Raw genomic sequence first — 21,930 nt, 5'->3', positions numbered from 1 at the left:
AAGATGAGTGAAAAATTCAAGACTCTAGAATGTCTTAGTGCTTTTGAAACTTAGTGCTTATGGACTAATACATAGAAGGAAATAGAAGAGAACAGTGACCACAAAGATGAAAATACTGGAAAGTTTCCCATACTAATGAGAGGCTGAAATCATTGCCCAGGCCGAAGCTGTTTGCCAAGGAGATGCAATTTTATTCCTATCTGTAGCACAGATATGAGTAGGATCCCAGGTATTTGAAGTGTACTTAAAGAACCAGTTTTCAGAAGTAAGGAACAATGGGCCATCCCCTCCACCATACAGGGAGAACTAGGGCCAGAAGTTTTGGGTTATATGAGCTCAACTTGGCTGTCTTTCTAGGCAAGACCTTCAGAATGAGAAAGGAGAAAGCTTTAGCAAAATGTCTTTTTTAATTCTTACTGAATTCTCTGTTTGTCAGTTGTTTTTGGGGGGAGGTCACATAGATGTCACTCAACCATTTCCTCTGGAGTCTGACTATGATGGTATGGTAGCCAGCCTCTAAGGTGAGTCCAGTGATCTCTGCTTCCTGGTATTCATTCCCTTGTGTGTGGGCTGAACCTAGTAACTTGCTTTTAATCAGTATAATGGGACAAAAATGATGGAATGTTACTTCCATGATTAGGTTAGAAAAGGTAGTGATTTGCATCTTGTTTTATACTTTCTCTTTCTCATTGGGCTGGATGAAGCAAGCTGCCATGCTGGACAGGACAATACAGTATTGAACTGAGGGTAGCCAACAGTCAAAGGAGAACTGAGGTTCCCAGTCCAATAAGCTTCGAGGAAGTGAATTTTCCAGTACCTATGTAAGTGAGCTTGAAAGTAGATATTTCCCCAGTTGAGTCTTCAGATGAAACTGGAACTTTGTGCCAATCAAGTCAAGAGCTCTTGGAACTCCAGTGTTTAAGAAGAAAAAAGGTAGACTGACATACTTTTAACGAGCTGCTTTCTTTTCTTGGGGATTTCTCTTGCATTACGAAGAACATTATCCCTTCATTAAACTCAGTTTGAAAACCACAAGTGGTTTGGCAAATATTAGATTCACTGAAGTTACTAAGTGTTGGTGAAGATGTGGGGAGACAGGTGTGTTATTCATGGAGGTGTAAGTTAACACAAACATCTGGTGAGTATCTGACAAAATATTTTAAACTTTCACACACTTGACCCAGCAAGTTCACCCAGATACTTATTTTAAGGAATAATCAGTTGAGATTAGACCAAGAGGTCATATGGGACATCTCCTTGCACATAGAAAGCTCTACATATGAGATCTAACGTGTTAATTGAGTCGTTTACTATGTATCAGGTGCTTTACATATATTATCTCATTTAGTTTTTAAAATGGACTTTATTTTCTATGATAGTTTTAACAGCTAGGAGGAGAGAAACAGTGTGATGTGATGCATGAAGCAGAGCCTATTCAGGAGAGGGTGGTCAGGGACATCTCATCTCATTAGAGCGGTGACAGTTCAGCTGAGATCTACGTATCGACAGAGAGCCAACCATGAGAAGATGAGGAACATCCTTTTATATAAAGGGAGTGATAAATGTGAAGATCCAGAGGCAAGAAAGTCTTGCGTGTTTACAGAATTGCAGGGAGGCCAATCTGGCTGGGACACTGTGAGTAAAAGGAAGCGTGATGAGGACACGAGCTGGAAGGGTGAGCAGATCATGCAGTGTCCGGGAGAGCTGGAGATCAGTTTAGAGTCTGTCATAAATGGAATGGGAAGCCCCAGAAAGGTTTTATATACGTGAGATAAAGGATTTGAGTTTACTTAAAACATCTCTCAGGCTGTTGTATGGAGAACAGAATGTGGCAAGCAGCAAGAGAGATCATGGGAAAAGCCAGTGCTCCTGGTGTTCATTTAGAGAGAGATTTTTTTTTCCTCTAACATTCTTTTGTTTTTTGTTTTTTGGAGACAGGGTCTTGCTCTGTCACCCAGAGCCTGGTGTGCAGTGGCGCAATCCTCAACTTCCCAGACCAAGAGATTCTCCCACCTTAGTCTCAGGAGTGTGTAGGATGACAGGTATGCACCACTGTGCCTGGCTAGGCATTTAACAAATTTTTAATTCTGTAGAGATGGGGTCTCCCTATGTTGCCCAGGGTGGTCTTGAAATCTTAGGCTCAAGTGATCCTCCTGCCTCAGCCTCCCAGAGTGCTGGAATTATAGACATGAGACTTTGTGCCCAGCTATCTCTTAACTTTGACGTGTGTGAGCCTCTGCCCCACATTTCAATTAAAGAAACCTTACCTGATTGCGTGGAATTCTTGAGGTTTGATTAGTTTAAGCTACAGATTTTCTTAACCTTGGAGAGCTTTTCTGTTTGTCTTTTAAATGTGGAGAGCAATTAGTTGAAGTGAGGCCTAAGTACCTATAATTTTGCAGAAACTCCCTGGGTGATTTTAATGGGCAAAGAGGGTGAGAACTCTGTAGGACCAATTAGGGACCCCCTTTCTTTCTTCGGGATTACAGTAAGTATAATATATAAGGCTCAAATTCTCTCCTCCCCCAGAATTATGGAGGCAAAGGGCAGTGCAAGGGGCAACAGGCTCTGTCTGCTTCTGGTAGGCCCACCTTTCACATAACTGCTCCAAATAGTGAAGACAATACCATAAGTAAGAGCCAGGGAAAGTGCCTGTCTTGGCTGTCCATCAGATGACAATGGAATAGGTGTGGAAGGCTGCTGCTGGCCTTCACTGTCTTCACCACTCACAGTCTGCCTTCTTCCCTTTCTCTCAGATCTTCATTCCCCCAACTCAGCTCACTTAACAAATAAAACCCCAGGCATGACTTGTTTTCTCAGCTGCCCTTGGCAATCACATAATTTCCATCCTCTCTGCCCCTGGTGGGAGGGAAGGAGCACACCTGGCCAGTCTCCAGCATGAATTGCCTAGTGATTGCTCCACTGTCTCCCTATCACAGCTGCAAGTACCTTGTAGATTGCAGTTTTCTGCTGCCAGACTGTGGTTTTAAGGTCACGTTCACTAACCCAAAGCGCGTTCCAATGGGTTTCAATTTCCAGCTGCTCCTGTGAGATCCAGGCCACTTTTCTCAGTGCTGTCTGCATCCAGCCAGTGCCCTGCCTCATTCTAGCAGCCCGGAATGTTCGGCTTTGGAAGCCAGTGAGGTGGGTGGCAAGTCGTTCCATATACCACGTTTCCCTCTGTTTAAGAAGTTTGAAAAAGGTATAAGTGTTTGTGTGGTGTTCAGGCTGGCATTCCCACACATATATTTGAAGTATGTTCATCACAAGTAAAAGAATTGACAGACTCCTGTTCCTGGAGACCACGGATGCACTGGAAGCAGTTCCATGCATTCTTTGTATTCACTGAAGACACTCCACTGACATGCTTTTCTGAAAGCATCAAGGGCTGAAGTAGGGAGTGGTTCTGCCTGGGTGTTCTGATGTCATCTGTGAAGGGCTGGCCTTCCCCGGCCCCAAGGCTGTGACTCATTAAGAGCAGAGACCCTGGGAAGTTCACCCCTCAGCTGAGTGGGCATGTTCCAGGCATAGTGCTCAGTGCTAGAGAGACAGATGTGAGAGAGCTAGAGATGCTTACACATTCCAACATCATTTAAGGGCGAAGGTGAAGGCTGATTTTGTTTCCTGCCTGCCCAACCTGCTTGGGGTGAATTATTTTGCCAACTATAAATATGACTTTAAGGATTTGGCCCCTGGGGCTGCAGGGGGTGGGAGGTGGACGGGGGGAACTTCATGTCAAGGCTTCACATGTTATGCTAGGGCACAAAGGTGCATTCAGCAAAGGCTCAGTGTTAAGCAGATTCTCTGCCAAGGACTTTGCGACTATAAGTCAGGGTTCCCACCACTGCTGCAAATCAGGCAATGTCCACTTTAGCTGACTTTGTTGGGTGAGGGAAGGAACAATGTGTAACCTTGGAAAAGCTAATTCACTTTGTCAAGGGGCTGGAAAAGGATCTGGCTAGACATGTCTCTTGTCAAGAGTAGCATTAGCGATTGTCTGAAATGAGGGTCACCTCAAGGTTTCAGCTGAAGTAGCTCTGCTGATTTCTGGGTTGAAGTTAGTAGATTTGGTGGAAATCACAGACATGACTTCACAGCCTGAGATTCCCTGGACTCGCACAGCCACTGTTCAGTGCTGCTGCAGCCTAGACCAAGCCCTATAGGTATTCTTGATCTTGTCCTCATCTGTGCAGTGGAAAGATGCAGGTATGAGGTGTGGGAAAATCGAACAAAATGACAAACACGAAGGCTCTTGTAAGATTCAGGGGCTTGTGTGAATGTTAGGAGGCAAGGTGGTTATCGGGTGGTTGTGCGCAGTGCTGCAGGGAAGGGGCTGCTGAGGGGCGTCTTCAAGTCTTGTGTCCCAGCTCCTAGGAGCCTAGGAGGAGGAGAGGAAGTTGCAGTGCATGTGGCCTCTGTCCTCTGGGATTTCCAGCTCCTGGGGCAGGGCGATGAGGGCGTGAGAAGGCGTGGCCTCCCTTTCCTGAGAACAGGAAGAAAGAAGGAACTAGTTCTGCTTCTCCTTTGAGGGTGTGCTGTGTGTGGAGTTTGCAGGACAGAGCTTTGGCATGAACTGGCAGTGGTCTTGAGCAAGGCATGCCTTTTCTGGGTTTCTGTTTCCTCTTCAGTAGGTACTGTCTCTGTTGGCTCTGCACACTTTTATGTCTAGTGATTGTCTAAGAGTTTTAAAACCTACTTGTGAAACATCCGTAGATTAACGTAAAGAAAAAAGGCCTTATTTAAGTCATCACTAAGTTCTGCAGTTCAGTGGTCATCAGATATCAGGGAGGGAGGGAATCGGCCACACTTCTTGGCCCCCCACTTCTTGATCCTTTACAACCCTATGAGAGGTATGATGCCCCTTTCCCAGTGAGGTGCCAGGTGCCACTAGAGCCAGGGAAAGGCTGGGAAATCACTTTCTCAACAGCTTCAGCTTCACACAAACAAATAAGCACGTGGAGGCTTGTGTTATTATGAAGTTCAGCTGTGGAAGTGGGCAGCTGCCAGAGGATGCAAATCATCTTACACTTTTACAGCCCAAAGTCACTGGCAACAGACCTTAGAAATGAGCCATAACCTTCATTTTGCGGGAAAGGAAACAGACCCAGGCAGGTGAGGAGATTTGCTTCACTTCGATGGCAAAATTGAAATGAGAACTCGAGATGTGCACCCCTCACTCTCATTTGTAGAAATACTCTGTTTCTAAAATGAAAGAATACTTGCTTGTTTTTGCCCTTGTTTCCCCTTTTCCTTAGTCCCTCTCACTGCCAGCTACTTTTATTTCTGTACCATGAAGCACCTGCCTGTCTCCATTCATACAGCACCCACGTTCCTCAAGCTGTTGTTCCAGGAGGCTGGGCTGTGTGGGCCAGACAAATGGTTTAGACAGCTGATTTCTGGTTAAACCTGCCCTCTGCCCTCATTTCAAATGTCTCCCATCCCGTCTTTTTTTAATCCGTTTATAAATATGTTGGTAGGGCAACCTCCTAGTTCTATGCCTTCACCCACCTTTTCACCTTAAAAGTAGCAAATCCTAGGTCACCATTACAGACAGTGGTCAAGGTGAATGTTGGGAAAGTCATCTCACTTCCCAGGCCTCAGTTTTCTCATTGGTAAAATGAAAGAAGGAAAGGAGCCCACAGTTAAAAGCTGGAGTAAAGATCTCTAGATCTTTCTTTAACTTCAATTTATTAAAAAATTTTAGAGATGAGGTCTTGTCTGGCCTTGAACTCCTGGATTCAAGTGATCCTGCTGCCTCAGTCTCCTAGTAGCTGGGACTACAGGTGTGTCCCACCATGCCTGATGGAGCTTTCTTTAGCTCTAACATCCGAACTCCACAAAGACATTGATGTGCCCTGGAGGAACCAGGGAGCCTTTTCCATTTACCCACCATAGGTCAGGCAATAGGTGTTTTGCAACAAAAATATGGGGTCCCATGGCAGCCCCTTAAGCCAAGCACAGGGCCTGTGTATTGGCACACGCCATGTGCCCATAGAACTGCCCTGCTCAGAGCTACACCAGGGACTCGAGACACTCCAGCTGATGTAGGAAGGAGTTAGGGCCGGGCTCATGAGAAGGGTATTCCTACTTCAGTGGCCAGGGCTCATGCTAGGATGACAGTAGTCCCACAGCCCACCTCATGCCCACTCCTCTGTCGCCAGTATCTGTTTAGGAAGAAGGACTGACTTCGCTAGTGCTGGTTCTTCCATTTCTTGAGGAAAGATTGCGCAGTTCAATAGGGAGCTTCAGGTTTCCAGAACAGATTACTGACTGTTCTGGAGTCTGCAACTGACCCCACTGACCCCTGCTTTTGGGGACAGAGTGGCCAAGCCACTTTCTTCTGTTCATCTAGCCTTCCACCTTCACTTCCTCATAATGAACCTCCTTCATGCCTCAGATCACCGACTCCATTCCCGGCTCATTAGCCTTGGTGGCATCTTGGGCCATGATAAAAAAACAAAACAAAACAAAAACAAAACAAAAAAACCCAAAAAACTCCCTCCAATTTGCCACCAGAGTCTCTTGATGTCTCAAGAAGAACATGTAGCCGGAGATGTTGAGTGATCCTCACCTGAGTTGCCTAAGAGTGGGAGATTCTCTTCTGAATTTAATTTTTAAAACAGATTTTCTTTGTTTTATAGTATAAATATGCTCTGGGCCTTGCACCATTTCAGGTTTTGGATCTAATTCCCAGTCCCTTTATAACCTTGGCAGCTGGCTTCGCTTTCATCAGCCTTTCCCTTTCCCTGCTGGTAGGCCTCTCACAACCCCACTCACTCTTCATATCACACAAATGAGTTCATTCTCAGCCGCATACCCTCCATGCGCCTTCTGTTTCTCCTGGATCTCTTTATGATGGTCTAGCTTCTTCAGGTTCATGGACACTTTGAAAAGTCGTCTGTGAATTCTTTCTTACTATGTCATTCAAAGCATTCAACTCCCTGACTCTCTATCCCTTCCTCTCTCCATTGTAACAGTTGAGTTTGCTTGTGTTTCATCCTTCCATCCATCCATCCATCCCTCCATCAGCCCATGTGTCTATTTTGTGTCAGTCACTGGGGACAAAGAGATGACATGGTGAGTTACTGTCCTCAGGACATGGCAGTGTAGGGCTGCGGAATAGGATATATAAATGAAAAACTAGTGAGAGTGCAACTCGATATGCACAAGACACAGAGGCTGTAAAATGAGACATATTGGATAGTAAATAAGGAGCTGGGAAGGATGTGCTGGCAGGAGAGCTGGGCACCCTTTAAGCAGAAGGAAAACCATGCACCGGCCTGGGTGGATGTAAAAGCATGCTGCATGCCAGAAGCGCTGAGTTTGGAAAATTGTTGAGGCATGAAGTAGGAGAATCTGGGAATAGGGCAGGGATTGGTGAGAATTAGTCTGGAGAGTCAGGCAGGGTCCAGGGTTTCAGAGGCCCTCTGTGTTATGCTAAGGCTCTCAGGCTCATCCTGACAGTCCAGGGGCTCCCTCAGTGGTTGGTTTTAAGGAAGGGAGTGACATGGTGAGACTAGTTTGGAGAGCACTCTGGCAGCACTGCTGAGGATCGGTTTCATGGGTGACTCTCCAAGACAAGGAGGCCTGTGGGGAGTAAAAGTCAGAATGATGTTACCAGGGAGGAAGAGGACACATGCAAGACGTGTTGTGGAGGTAAAGTTGGTAGAGCTGAATGATAGGTGGAAGGAGTCTGGGGCTGCCATCCAGGTGTCCGGATTGAAAATGTGGGTGCACGGGAATTCTGTGCCCACATCCAGTGCTGTCTAAACTAGCAGCCATTCTGCCTCAGGACTTCCTCAGTTGCCCCTGTCTTCCGTTTTGTTACCAACACATAAATCAGGCCTTCATTTCTTACCTAGATTTTTGAAATATCCTGTTCATCTCTTTCAGTCCCTCCTACAAAATGCTGCCAAGGTAATCTTCCAGGGACAGCTGAACAATTCCCATTGCATAGTGAAGGATGTCCCAGCTTTTTGCATCACCATCAATATTCATAGCTATAGGAGACTTTTTTTTCCCCGTAGAGTCCAATTTTTGAGAGAACATGAGGCATGCTGTATGTGTGAAGTAATTGAATGTCAAGTCGTCTTTAGGAGGGATGGGGCACGGAATTCCTACTCTGAGGGCAATGAAGGCAGCAGGCAGGGTGTCTCCAGGGGTGACCCCAGGTGATCCTGCCTGTGCCCATCATTTTTTTCCAGGTGTATCTTCCACTTCTCCCCTGGCCTTGGGCTTTTGGGTCTGGTCTCATTGTTGCCCAAAATTGACCCCTTTCTCACTTGGGTCTTTGCAGACTGCATTGCCTCCTCCCGGAATACTTTCACTTACATTCCTGTCTGTTGAAATCCTACCCATCTTTTGATATCCAGCCGAAATGCAAGGACCCCCTGTGGGAATGGATCCTTCAGAAGCACTTTCCTTTCTATGGCACTCTGCACATTTACTATGCACAGCACCTAACATATCTTGTATTTTATCTCCCCCACTGGACCACTAGATTGGGAGCAGAAATGGAAAACTGGAGGTCTTAATCCTGGGTCCTGGGTCTAGCCTGTGAATGTGTTTTGTTAGTTTGTATGATTTTTTTCCCCACCAAATTTAATTTATTAAAAAATTATTATCTATGTTAAATATACAGAAAAGCTGACAATATGATATAATAATGTATATTTGGGACTTATCACCAAGAACGAACAGATTTGCTGCTGACACCTCACCACCTACGTTTTAAGAAATAAAATATTACACATACATTTTGAATACTAGCCCACGCATTCCTCTCTTGGAGCAGGTCTTTGAGCTGTTTTTTAAAATTTAAAGTTAGTCGCTGATATTTGGAAATCAAGAGATTTCATGTAAGAGTTGGCCTCTGGCTGCTTTCCTGCCAGTTCTCAGCAGGCCATCACGGCTTCCCAGCCCCATCCTGGCCCTCAGAGCCTGGCTGTCAGGTGGTGAAAACCTGAGTCTGGTACCTGAGTTCCTCATCTGCCGTCCATACATGTTTCCTAGCAGGCGGGGGACCTCCTCATGCCCCTCGTCTTTCTCTGCACCACTGCCCAGGCTGTGCCCCCTGCCTGGACGGAGGAATTCAAGGCCTCATTCAAGCCCCACTGGTTCCTGTGGCTTTTCCCAGTGACTTCAGCTCAGCTCCATTCTCTATACTCATATACACCTAGCCGTTAAGCCGATGACTGAGCAATTGCCTGTGTTTTCATTCATTCCTTTGACAGGTACCCTGCAGAGCCACCTAGGTGGAGGAAAGGGACACAAAAATCCCCACTGGGTCAGGCTTCCTTGCTCTTCCCTCCGAGACTTGCTGCCCCCGTGTGGTGCATTGCGTGAGGTACAGCGAGGCTTGCTTGGTGCAGGAGGTCTGCCTACCTGGCACCCTCAGTTTTGAGAAGGGATGGCGCATTTTGTTGGAGGCAACACTCCGAGTCCTTTGTGCTTTTCCAGTTGAGACTGCTGGCCCATCCAATTTCTTCCTCTCTTTCTGTGATCACCGCTCACTGCCCATTGGAGGTATAACCTTTCCCATCACTTCTCTTTGAACATTGCCCTCATTGGTCAATAAGAGTGGGGTTTCACTCGACTGAAAAATCAAGGGGAAAGGCTCTTGTCCCAGATTCCACCACCCTCCTATCCTTCCCATGCTATTTGTCATAAACATATGGATGGTGGGCATGGCTTACAAGAGCAGGACAGGTGCTGGCTCTTGCATTTTGTTCAGTGGATGGGGCAGGAGGGATGTTCCATTTTTCACTCTACCCCACTGGACTAGTGCAATTCCACCCTGATGCTGGTGCTGGTCATCTGTCCCTTCGTGTTTTGAGGTGGCAGAAGCCTTTTCATCTGGGCCAGAATGTTTTCCCTTTTTCCATTCAGAATGAACTCTGAAACTCTCCGTTGTGGTAATCAAATTCAACTGATTAACCATTCATAAATTTTCTGTGTAAGAAAGAAGCCATCTTGATGTTGAGTGTGACCCTCACTGTGGCTGTGATATACCCAGGTCCAGAGGGAGACAGCTTCCCTTCCTACACTCTGGACCCACAGCAACCTCTTCACCCACTTCAGTTAAACTCTGTCCCTAATCCCCCTGAAAGTGTTTCTTTCGACCGTTGCTTCTTTGGTTGGTTAATGACTATGCCATCACTGAAGTCCCCAAACTTGTCTTTGTTGGCCTCCCCTCCTCAGGGAAATTGAGAGGAATGTGAGGGCCAGCGATAAAAGGGGAGATGTAGGGAAGGAAAAGCTAAGGAGATGGAAGAATAAAGGAAGAAAGGATGTGATTTAATGGAAAGATGGATAAAAAAGGAGGGAGAGGCAGTTAAATCTGGGGATGTGGGATAGTAGATTTCTACTTTTTGGGCTGAGTAGGAGACAGATTTTCTGGGAAGCTCACCCTCATTCTCTTTACTTGCCCAGGAACCCATGGTATGGCTTCATTGTGTGATTCGAAAGGGTGAAATGCAGGGTTATGAATAACCAGAATGACCAGCACACACATAGCCAGGTGTGTTCTACAGACCTTCAAGGAAATTGGCACTGAAGCTGCTGGAGGCTAAATGCATTTTTGCTTTTCTTCCCTGCTCAGGGCCATTTCGTAAGGCATGCAAACCTTTTCAGGTGCCCCTGAGGGATTCTCTTGGGTTCTAGGGAGTCCCCTGCATGGAATAGGGCAAGAAGGAGGTAACCCAAGGGAGTTGGGGCTCTCCCAAGGAACGGCACCCCATGCTCCAGTGCTCTGCTGTGCCACTGACAAGACAAATTCAGGCTGAGTGTTTCAGTGGAAAGATAAGGACTTTCAAGGCTGACTCCCTGGTAGCAGGTCTAGTCACTAATCACTTAGCGTGACCATGAACAAGTTTCCTCCCGATGAAATGGAAATAGTCACCTCACATCAGAGGTTTCACATTAAATGAGGTAATGTATGTCATATGTAGGTCAGGTTGTAGATGCCTGAAACATACTAGAGCTTATTCAGCCTTCATCCACCCTTCCTGACCCTCCCACTACTCTGCCCACCCCTAAATCCTGGTTTCATGGTACTCTTCTAAATTGGAGGTGGTGATACCTGGAAATGAAAGGGAAAGGAGGAAAGTATGTATTAACAGAAGCCACACCTACCTCCAGGTTAAGCATTAAAGCATTTATTGCTCTTTTCATTGAACTGTGTGAAGAAATGGGAGATAAAAAAAAAGAAACGCTTTCTCATTTAAGAGGGGAAATGGAGCTCTGGTAGTCAAAAGAGATTCTCAAGTTAAAAGAGACCCCAAATTGTTCAGAATTAGCCACTGATATTCGGTAACGGCAAATCACATTGTCTGTTCTTTGGTATATGGTTAGCACAGAAAGCTTCTGGTTGGGCCAGTGACTGCACAGGTTTTGATGACACAAGGAAGACAATAAGTTGGCCATTGTGTGAAAGGGAGGAGGCAGGACCTGGGCTTGTGCACTTGTTACCTTCTGTATGAAGCCAGGAGGGTGGAGCTTGATGACATCTCCTAACAACACCCACATGCACGTCTCTGTCATCCTTAAATCACTAAGTCTTGGACTTCAGGGTCTTCTTGTGCCGGTCCACAAGGTATAAATTGGCCTGAGCAGGAAGCTCACTATTTCCAGCAGGAAGCCAATGCAGCCTATCAGGGATAAAGGAAGGCTCCATCTGGAATCAAGGCAGAGGCCAAACTCTTTGCTCAGGGTGTAACTAAGGTTATCATAGCTTTGGTGAGGCGTGTTGTCTGAGATGTAGTGGAACTGGCCTCGTATTCTTGGGGCCTTCTTGGGGTCCTGCAGGGCCCACAAGACCAGAATGTGGGCCCGGGCCACATTGCCAACATAGACTGTGTTGACTGTGGATAACTTGCTGACACTTGACAGGATCCCATTGTAATGGGGCCTCATTTGTAGTGGCAGAAAGGATTGGGCTTCTTTCCTCATAGATATACGTGGGTCTTAAGGCACAAATGTACAAGATACTGCTATTTTTCAGTGTTCACCCATTAGCTGCCAGCACAGCCTCCTCAGCAAGCTTTTTGCTCTATGTGTATGGAGCAGACCATATGTTTTCCAAAGGCTCTTATTTGTGGCCATTTTGGATGATCTCATTGTAGGAGTTGGGCCTGGCTACCTCTATGATGCTGGTGTGGATGAAGCCTGGCATACTAGCTTGGACACAGGTTCCCAAGAGAAGTTGGGTACCTGCCCATGAAGAGTATGCTGTCAGTGTCAGGAAATATTCCCATGGGGCCACAGCCACGTGCACAGATCCATGTGCCCCATCTCCACTCCCAAGTGCAGTGGTTGTAACACACTCAGGTTACCACCGAGTGTTGTATTCTTCTGTGGCTCTGACTGAGATTGGGGCCATGCTACAGCCATAGGAAAAACATAAAAATAAAAAGAAATGAACATTTGGGCTCTAGAGAGGAAGAATTTCTAGACTTTTGGGTTTTGTGGATGTGTGTGTGTGTGTGTGTGTGTGTGTGTGTGTGTGTGTATACTTTAATTTTGGAAAAGAACCTAGAGTTATCATTTATATTTTGACAAGTAAGAATATTGCAAAATTATGATTTTTTTCATTGATACCATTAAAGACAGAGTATTTAAAACTAAAAAATCAGGAAACTACACTCTGAGAATATGGACAGTCCCAATCCTTAGGCACAAAAGGGCAGTGGAAGAATTCACATCACACACACACATTCACAGTTGTATATAGGCAATACACACTCAAATATATACATGCAATTGCTAGTATTTTTCTCATTTTGTTAAAGACTAATAAAACTTTTTCTTTTTTGTTGAAGACTAATAAAACTTTGACTAGTAAAACTAAATCCCTAGAGTCACTGAGCAAATAGTGGGTTTGGGGAGCTTCTGGATACCCACACACTTTTCCTGACTGTGTGTTCTCCAGGCAAGCTGCTTCCAATTCTGGTTGTGACTCCATGTACCCAGTTATGTAAAGAGGGGGTGATGGTGATAAACCTTCCTTCTACTTAGTATTCCAAACCCTGCACTGGCGTTTCCTGTGGAGCCTGGTGGAGGAAGCGGGGCGGGGACGGGGGTAGGGGGAGTGTGCCCTCTGCTGGTAACACCTGCATGGGGAGGACCTTGCAGCCTCCCCTGAGCTGTGTGAAAGCAAAGCTCATGGAGGTATCCAGAGCGTCTTCCCTTGAAGAAGGAATAAAAATCCTGGGCAAAAGATCATTTTTATTTGCTTATTTTTGTACTCTTGGCTCCTTTTACAGTCTCTGTGCAATTTGAGTTTCTGGAGAGACAGTCTCATCTTTTCAAAAATTAATCTAGTGGCAGAGAAAATATGGAGTTAGTTTACCTTCAAGTGGTAAATGACCAACATTGTGAAGTATTCTCTAAGCCTGCGAGTGATAATGGTTTTAGGAAACAGATGCCTCTAACACTTCCCCTGTCATTTCACATCCCCTGTTGTTGGGAGCTGTGGAGAGTAAGAATTAAAATGAAAAACTAGTTTTCTTAGCACACTCCTTGCACTGTAGGGGAGACTTACAGGTTATGGGTAAGTAGAAACTGAAAAGGTTTTTTTATTTTTTATTTTTTATTTTTTTTGAGATGGTGCTGGAGACTCAAAAGCAATTAGTTGCATTAGAAAAGGCATCAGAGTTGACTGAATGTGGAGGGCCAGACCAGCAGTGGGGTGCTATGGTCCTGAAGAGATTGGGCTCTGGGAATCAGAGGCTGAGACTACATGACAATATATCTTAAGCCAATGTGTCTGTAGGTTTAAAGTAGATTGGAAAGCCACAATTTGCAAAAACCACCCAATATTTAAGGAATGTGATGAAGCCAATAATTCAGGACTTATTCCTTCTTGTGTTGTAATTTTTGCCCTGACACCAGAATATGAAATAGCTTCCAGGAGTTCCAGCTATAAGCATGGAATTGTCTGTGTGATTGCAATCACATGGTGACAACACTCAGAATCTAAATTGGACTTCTGTTGTATTCTCACCACTCAATTTGTCTTTTAGCAGTTTAATGGGTACATTTTAGAGTCTTCCATTTTGTATGGAATTAGATCCTCCCCTTGAAATGCTGTAATTAACATAACTTAAAAAAAACTTGAATAAAATATTGAAACAAAAAAAAGAAAAGATACATTTTTCTCACCACTATATGGCACATACTGTAAAACTAACCACATAATTGGACATAAAATAATCCTCTGCAAATGCAAAAGAACAAAAATGAAACCAAACACATTCTCAGGCCATGACACAATAAAAAATAGAAGTCAAGACCAAGAAAATTGCTCAAAACCATGAAATTGCATGGAAATTAAACAACATGTTCTTGAATGACTTTTGGGTAAATATGAAATTACATAGAAATTAAACAACATATTCCTGAAAGACTTATGGGAAAATAATGAAATTAAGGCAGAAATCAAGAAGTTCTTTGAAACTAATGAAAATAAAGATATAACATACCAGAATCTCTGTGACACAGGTAAGGCAGTGTTAAAAGGGAAATTCATAGTACTGAATGCCCATATCAAAAAGTTATAAGGTTCTCAAATTAACAACCTGACATCACAACTGAAAGAACTGAAAGAATTAGAGATGCAAGAAAAAAAATCAATCCCAAAGCTAGCAGAAAACAAGAAATAACCAAAATGAGAGGGGCTAAACTGAAGGAAATGGAGGCATGAAAAACCATTTAAAAGATCAGTGAATCCAGAAGTTGGTTTTTTGAAAAAAAAAAAAAAGATAAATAAATAGTCCACTAGCTAGACTAATAAAGAAGAAAAGAGAGAAGATCCAAATAAACACAATTAGAAATGACAAACGAAATGTTACCATTGACCCCACAGAAATAAAAATAATCATCAGAAACTACTATGAACACCACTATGCACACAAACTAGAAAACCTAGAATAGATGATTAAATTCCGGGACATATACACCCTCCCAAGACTGAACCAGGAAGAAATTGATTCCCTGAACAGACTAATAATCAGCTCCAAAAATGAGTCAGTAATAAATAGCCTACCAACAAGAAAAAGCCAAGGACCTGATGGATTCATAGCTGAATTCTACCAGATGTATAAAGAAGAGCTGTTACCATTCCTACAGAAATTATTCCAAAAAATTAAGGAGAAGGGACTCCTCCCCAACTCATTCTATGAGGCCAGCATCATCTGATACCAAAACCTGGTGGAAACACAACAAAAAAAAGAAAACGTCAGGCCAATATCCTTAATGAACATCGATGCAGAAATCCTCAACAAAATACTTGCAAATGAATCCAGCATCAAAAAGCTAACCCACCACAATCAAGTAGGCAAATGAATCCACATCAAAAAGCTAATCTACCACAATCAAGTAGGCTTCATCCCCAGGATTCAAGGTTGATTCAACATATGCAAATCAATAAATGTAATTCCTCACATAAACAGAACTAAAGATAAAAACACATGATTATCTCAACAGATGCAGAAAAGACTTTTGATAAAATTCAAAACCCCTTCATGTTAAAAACTCTCAATAAACTAGGTATTAAAGGAACATACTTCAAGATGATAAGAGCCATCTATGACAAAACCACAGCCAACGTTTTACCAAATGGGCAAAGGCTGGAAGCATTCCCCTTGAAAACTGGCACAAAACAAGGATGCCTTCTCTCACCTCTCCTATTCAACATAGTATTGGAAGTCTTGGCCAGAGAAATCAGGCAAGAGAAAGAAAGAAAAAGTGGAAGAAATAAAATTAGGAAGAGAAGAAGACAAACTATCTCTATTTGCAGACGATGTGATCTTATATCTAGAAAACCCCCATAGTCTTGGCCCAGAATCTCCTTCAGCTGATAAACAACTTCAGCAAAGTTTCAGTATACAAAATTAAAACACAAAAATCACTAGCATTCCTGTACATCAACAACAGCCAAGCCAAGAGCCAAATCAGAAAGGTTGTCCCATTCATAACTGCCACAAAAAGAATAAAATACCTAGAAATACAGCTAACCAGGGATGTGAAAGATCTCTACAATGAAAATTACAAAAACTGCTTAGAGAAATCAGAGAAGACACAGAAAATGGAAAAAAAAATCTCATGCTCATGGATGGGATCATTAAAATGGCCATACTGCCTAAAGCAATTTACAGATTCAACGCTATTCCTATCAACTGACCAATGACATTCTTTATAGAACAAAAAAACAACTATTTTAAAATGTATAAAGAACCAAAGAAGAGCCTGAATAGCCAAGGCAATCCTAAGCAAAAAGAACAAAACTGGAGGCATTAAATTGCCTGATATCAAACTATACTACAGGGCTATAGTAATCAAAACAGCATGGTACTGGTACAAAAACAGGCACATAAACTGATGGTACAATAGAGAGCCCAGAAATAAGGCCACACACCTGATCATCTGATCTCCGACAAACCTGACAAAAAGAAGCAATGAGGAAAACACTCCCTAATTCAATTAATGGTGCTGGGATAACTGGCTAGCCACATGCAGAAGATTGCTGCTTGACACCTTCCTTATACCATATACAAAAATCTACTCAAGGTAGATCCAAGATTTAAATGTCAAATGCCAAACTATCAAAACTCTGGAAGACAACCTAGGCAATACCATCCTGGACAGGGGAAAGCACAAGTATTTCATTACAAAGACACCAGAGGAACAACAAAAGGAAAAATTCACAAGTGGGATCTAGTTAAACGTAAGAGTGCCGCACAGCAAAAGAAGCTATCAACAGAGTATACAACCTACAGAATGGGAGAAAATATTTGGAAACTATACATGTGACAAAGGTCTAATATCCAGCGTCTATAAGGAACTTAAACAGATTTACAAGAAAAAAACAACCCTATTAAAAAAATTCAAGGGGGCCATCCTTTCTGAGGCCAAACTAATAAATAATTTAGTGAGTGAATTGAGAGAAGGGATGGTCTTCCTTGAGATCCAAATTTGATTTCACAAATATTTCAAAACAAGAAGCAAAAATATAAGAAACCATGAGGAAAAGATAAGGGACTTGGAGGATAAATGAAGAATAACAAAGTGTCACAAGCAGTAAAAGGTATTAATGGAGAGAAGACAATAATTAAACCAAGAATAGTAGATTATTCCTTGAAGTGTAACAAAAGGCTCACTGTTTCAGGTTAAACCATGCTCTCTCAACAGAGGTGAAAAGGAGGTGATAGTGTCCCTAATGGGGCAAATATTGGTTCTTGGGGGAGTGAATAAAAATCTCACTCTCTTTATGTACAAAGCACAAATACAGTACATAAACAAATATACAATATACCTGTGCTATTAAAATTGTATGAGACGGCAATTAGGAAAAAGTGTCTAAAAAGGCTCCGTAAGTGGGGATTGATGAAAAAATGGAGAAATACTGGACTAGAGTGAAGAGAAATAAGAAACATTGAGGCATCTGCTGGTAAAAATTTTGAACACTAAGGAGAAAGAGAAACATTTTACAAACATCCAATTAAAAAGAGCATCTTATCTACAGAAGAAGAATGATGCTGGAATTAGACTTTTTATCTCCCGTGCTGGAACAGACAGTGGCATGGCAGTTAAGGACTACTGAGAGAAAGGACTACAGCCCAGCAATGCTGTACCCAGCCACGATGTGGCCCCTGTGTCAGGGTGAAGGAAAGATACACAGCAATTCAGGCAGTTTATCTCCTGTGTTCCCTACAGAGAAACCTACTAGAGAGAAGACTTTCCAAACATTATCACTTATGTGAACCTGAACAATTCATGGAAATGGGAAGAAAAGAACACAAACCTCTGAGGTTCACCACTAGACTTTGTGATTCACTGGTTTGGGGTCTACATTTTCATTTTTTACAATTTCCCAATTAATGCTACTGCTGCTAGTCTAAGAACACACTTTGAGAAACTTTAAGGTGTTTCCTAATTTGTTTGTGTGTTTGTTTGTTTGTTTTGAGATGGAGTTTGGCTCTTCTTGCCCAGGCTAGAGTGCAATGGCATGATGTCTGCTCACTGCAACCTCTGCCTCCCAGGTTCAAGCAATTCTCCTGCCTCAGTCTCTGGAGTAGCCAGAATTACGGGCACCCGCCACCATGCCCGGCACATTTTTTTTTATTTCTTTAGTAGAGACAGGGTTTCACCATGTTGGCCAGGCTGTTCTCGAACTCTGGACCTCAGGTGATCCCCCCGCCTCAGCCTCCAAAAGTGCTGGGATTACAGGCGTGAGCCACCAAACCCAAAACGATGACTTCAAGTGAAATATGTATGATAAAATTAATTTTATCATAGGCTAATTGATATGAACAAGAGTCACAAAAACATCACCAAATTTCTAAATAAAGATTCAACACACTTAGAATATTAAACTTAGAAACAAAAGTGAGCTGTACATACAATTAAGAAAGCCTAATAAAACCTAGTAAGATTATTATTCACCTAATTTTTGGTGAATCAGTGGGTGATGGTGGTCGCAGTTGTGGTTAAGTTAAACCAAGGAATAAATGTTTGCAAAGAAAAAATTGTAAGGAGCACCTCCTACTACTACACAGTTAAAAAATCAATAATGACAGACACTACAGGCTGGCTGATCTATTTTGTACTCTCATCGTTATTGTCTTGCATTTGTATGATTACTGCATGTTTTATGAATTTTTATTTTTCAATAATTTGTATTCATTCACTCATTTTCCAACCCAATGATTCCAGTTCAGAGTGGCAGGTGGCTGGAACCTATCTTGGCAGCTCTAGGTGCGAGGCAGGACCCAATGTTGGACAGGACCCCATCCGGGGCACAGGGCACAGCCTCGCACTGGGACCGTAAAGATGTCAGTTCATCTAATTTGCACATCTCTGGGATGTGGGAGGAAATAAGAGTATCCAGAGAAAACTCACACCGACATGGGGAGAATATGCAAACCCCATGCAGACATTGGTCTGCCAGAAATTTTTTAAATTAATATTATAATAAAATGATATAATTTGAGGCTGGGCACAGTGGCTCATGCCTGTAATCCCAGCACTTTGGGAGGCTGAAGCGGGTGGATCACTTGAGCCCAGGAATTTGAGACCAGCCTGGGTAACATGGTGAAACCCCATCCTCTATAAAAAAAAAAAAAAAAAAAAGTTAGCCAGACATGGTGGTACACACCTGTAGTTCCAGCTACTCAGGAGGCTGAAGTGGGAGGACTGATTGAGCCCAGGAGTTTGAGGCTGCAGTGAGCCATGATGGCACCACTACACTCCAGCCAGGTTAACAGAGCAAAACTGTGTCTCAAAAAATGAAAAAAAAAAAAAAAAAAAAAAAAGGATGTTATTTGAGAACCTGCTGTATTTGCAATGTAAGAATCACTGTAAGAGGGACGTAGAAAAATACAGTATGTTGCTTCAAAGATAGATTTTGTCCCTGCACCAGGGACAAAAGTGATACCCCTGATCTGATTTATACTGAAATGAATGTGAGCTATACATACATTTAAGAAAGATTAATAAAAACAAGTAAAATTGGGCTGGGTGAGGTGAGGGTGAGCTCACCTATACATCAGTCCTGACTGGGTGGGGCCACCTGTGTGGAGAGTTACTGAATTAGGAATTTAATCATTTTGATGGTATTTGTGAGTAGCAGTCCATTATCATAATCTAATCAATTCAAAAGAGACATGATTATCTTATTTTTTGAAACCCCATTCATAATTTTAAAATCTCTTTATTTTCTTAATAAATTATACAACTACTAAAAAAATTCTAAACATTGCATTTAAGTGTGGAAAAGCTCAAACACAGCTGTACTTGGAGGCAGAGGATTGCATCAATTCCTGCCTTCCCTGAAGAATCATTATGAGTTCAATAATATCGAATGCAGAAAAATGTGGTGTTCAATAACTCTTAAAATAGCATAAGCAGATGTGTTGTTCAGAATGGGATTCTTTTTGCATTGGTGAAAAAAATTTGTGAGTTTCTGGACAAGGCTATATACAGTGGTCCTATGATTTATGCAACTGCACTTCTTGAACATTATGAAAATTAAAACAAGCGACAATACTTGTAATTTATCATTAAATAGGGTGCGGCCTTGGAAATTGTCAGCATGTTTATCATCCAATTTCATGTCTGAAGGTCCCTGGAGAGTCCTATGACATACTTGCAGGAAGCTTAATTGTCTTGACCATTGTCAATAGCAGCCCCCATTCACTAGGAGAACCAACAGAGCAAACTCCAGATTTTAAATGAATCCGGACTGGGTGGTGCCACCTTTGTTGAGAGTTACTGCTTGAGGTAATTTAATCATCTTGATGGTTCTTGTGATGAGTTAGGAGTCCATTATCACAACCTAATCAATCCAGAAGTCATGAAGTCTCCACCCACTAATTAAGGTGACTCAATATAAACCTGCCTCCTGTGCCTCCACATTAGCTCATTTGGAAGACCTGGCTACAGGTGGTCGTCTCCTTGGCTCAGAGTCCGTGCTGCAGCTGAGGTGTCTGTGTCTCTCTGGTTCCCAGTGGCCGCCATCATGTTCTCCTCCTCACTCAGGGTGGCTGTGGTGTGTGTGAGCAACATCAACAGGAGCATGGAGGCCCACAGCATCCTCAGGAGAAAAGGGCTGAGTGTCCGGTCTTTCGGAACGGAATCTCATGTGAGGCTACCGGGACCAAGACCCGGTCATCCTGTAGTTTATGATTTTGCAACAACATATAAGGAGATGTACAATGACCTCCTCAGGAAAGATAGAGAATGTTACACCTGCAATGGAATCTTACACATCTTGGGAAGAAATGAGAGAATCAAGCCCGGTCCAGAAAGATTTCAGGAGTGCACTGATTTCTTTGATGTCATCTTCACCTGTGAGGAGAGTGTCTATGACACAGTGGTGGAAGATCTGTGTTCCAGAGAACAGCAGACCTTGCAGCCTGTGCATGTGATCAACACAGACATCAAAGATACCCTGGAAGATGCCACCCTGGGAGCTTTCCTCATCTGTGAGCTTTGCCAGTGCCTGCAGCAGTCAGACGACATGGAAGACAGTCTGGAGGAGCTGCTGTTGCAAATGGAGGAGAAGTCAGGAAGAAGCTTTCTTCACACCGTCTGCTTCTACTGAAGATCTGGGCTGGCTTTGTCCCCTTCCTCAGTAAGAACTTAGGCATGGGACTTTAGTCCAGATTTATTGTGAGAAGCAGTTGCAAGACCTTCCACTGAGTGCTGTTTGTATTACTTTTGTACATATCACCTGGAAAGGGACGATTACCAAGGAAATATTTTATGGGAAATGAGAAGGACTAACAGTTTTAAAAGCACGGAAACATGCTTGGCATTGTTCTAGGTGCATTACATAGAATAACGAATTTAGTGCTTATATCATTCTACAAGGACGCTATCCCACCATGACTGCATTTTCCAGATGAGCAAGCAGAGTTGATAATGGACTGCTGGAAAAATGATTTGTTTAAGGGTACTCAGCAGATAAATAACATTGTATAGATAAGCACCTTTTAAATGAACTTTCTTTTCACAATTTGAGGGCTATTTTTTTTAATTTTTAAATTTTTTAAGTTAGTTGAGACCAATGGAGTGCGGTATATTACCTTAAATGTTGTTCTTCTTTAATAAGAGTATAATATTACATGTTTAAAGAGATAAATGTTTTTACCTATAGATCATATCTTTTTTACTAGTGCTCACTTTAATAGATAAAATCCAAGTTGGATAATGAACTACATATTATTGTAAAATTTGGAGTTATCTACTCAAATAATAGTTCATCAAATTAAATGAAATAAAAATTTTTTTAAAAAGTATATTCTTATTTCTGTTTGGGGATGGATTTCAAACTACTAAGTGACATGCTTTTGTTTAAACCTTATGAATTACACTGAAAAAAAAGAGATCTTTCAGAGTGAAAATTTTATTAAGTTTAAAATGTTCATTGCT

The 21,930-nt window shown here is 42.7% G+C and overlaps 1 protein-coding gene and 1 pseudogene across 1 annotated transcript in view; one reads left to right on the top strand and one right to left on the bottom strand.

Moving 5' to 3' along the window:
• LOC126931138 (RNA polymerase II subunit A C-terminal domain phosphatase SSU72-like) overlaps positions 1–21,516 on the top strand; it is a 223,881-nt gene extending 202,365 nt beyond the window's left edge. Inside the window, exon 2 of the mRNA XM_050748959.1 lies at positions 14,560–21,516. Within this exon, the coding sequence (XP_050604916.1) occupies positions 20,516–21,100 (585 nt within the window). The 5' untranslated portion in view covers positions 14,560–20,515 and the 3' untranslated portion in view covers positions 21,101–21,516. The remainder of the gene's footprint in view (positions 1–14,559) is intronic.
• LOC126951694 (3 beta-hydroxysteroid dehydrogenase/Delta 5-->4-isomerase type 1-like) lies at positions 11,566–12,284 on the bottom strand (annotated as a pseudogene).
• Positions 21,517–21,930: the final 414 nt, after the last annotated feature.

This window comes from Macaca thibetana, chromosome 1 (genome assembly GCF_024542745.1).
Source record: "Macaca thibetana thibetana isolate TM-01 chromosome 1, ASM2454274v1, whole genome shotgun sequence".
In the NCBI taxonomy this organism is placed as follows: Eukaryota; Metazoa; Chordata; class Mammalia; order Primates; family Cercopithecidae; genus Macaca; species Macaca thibetana.
The sequence above is the reverse complement of the archived record's forward strand: the minus strand, read 5'-3'. Positions and strand labels throughout refer to the sequence as shown.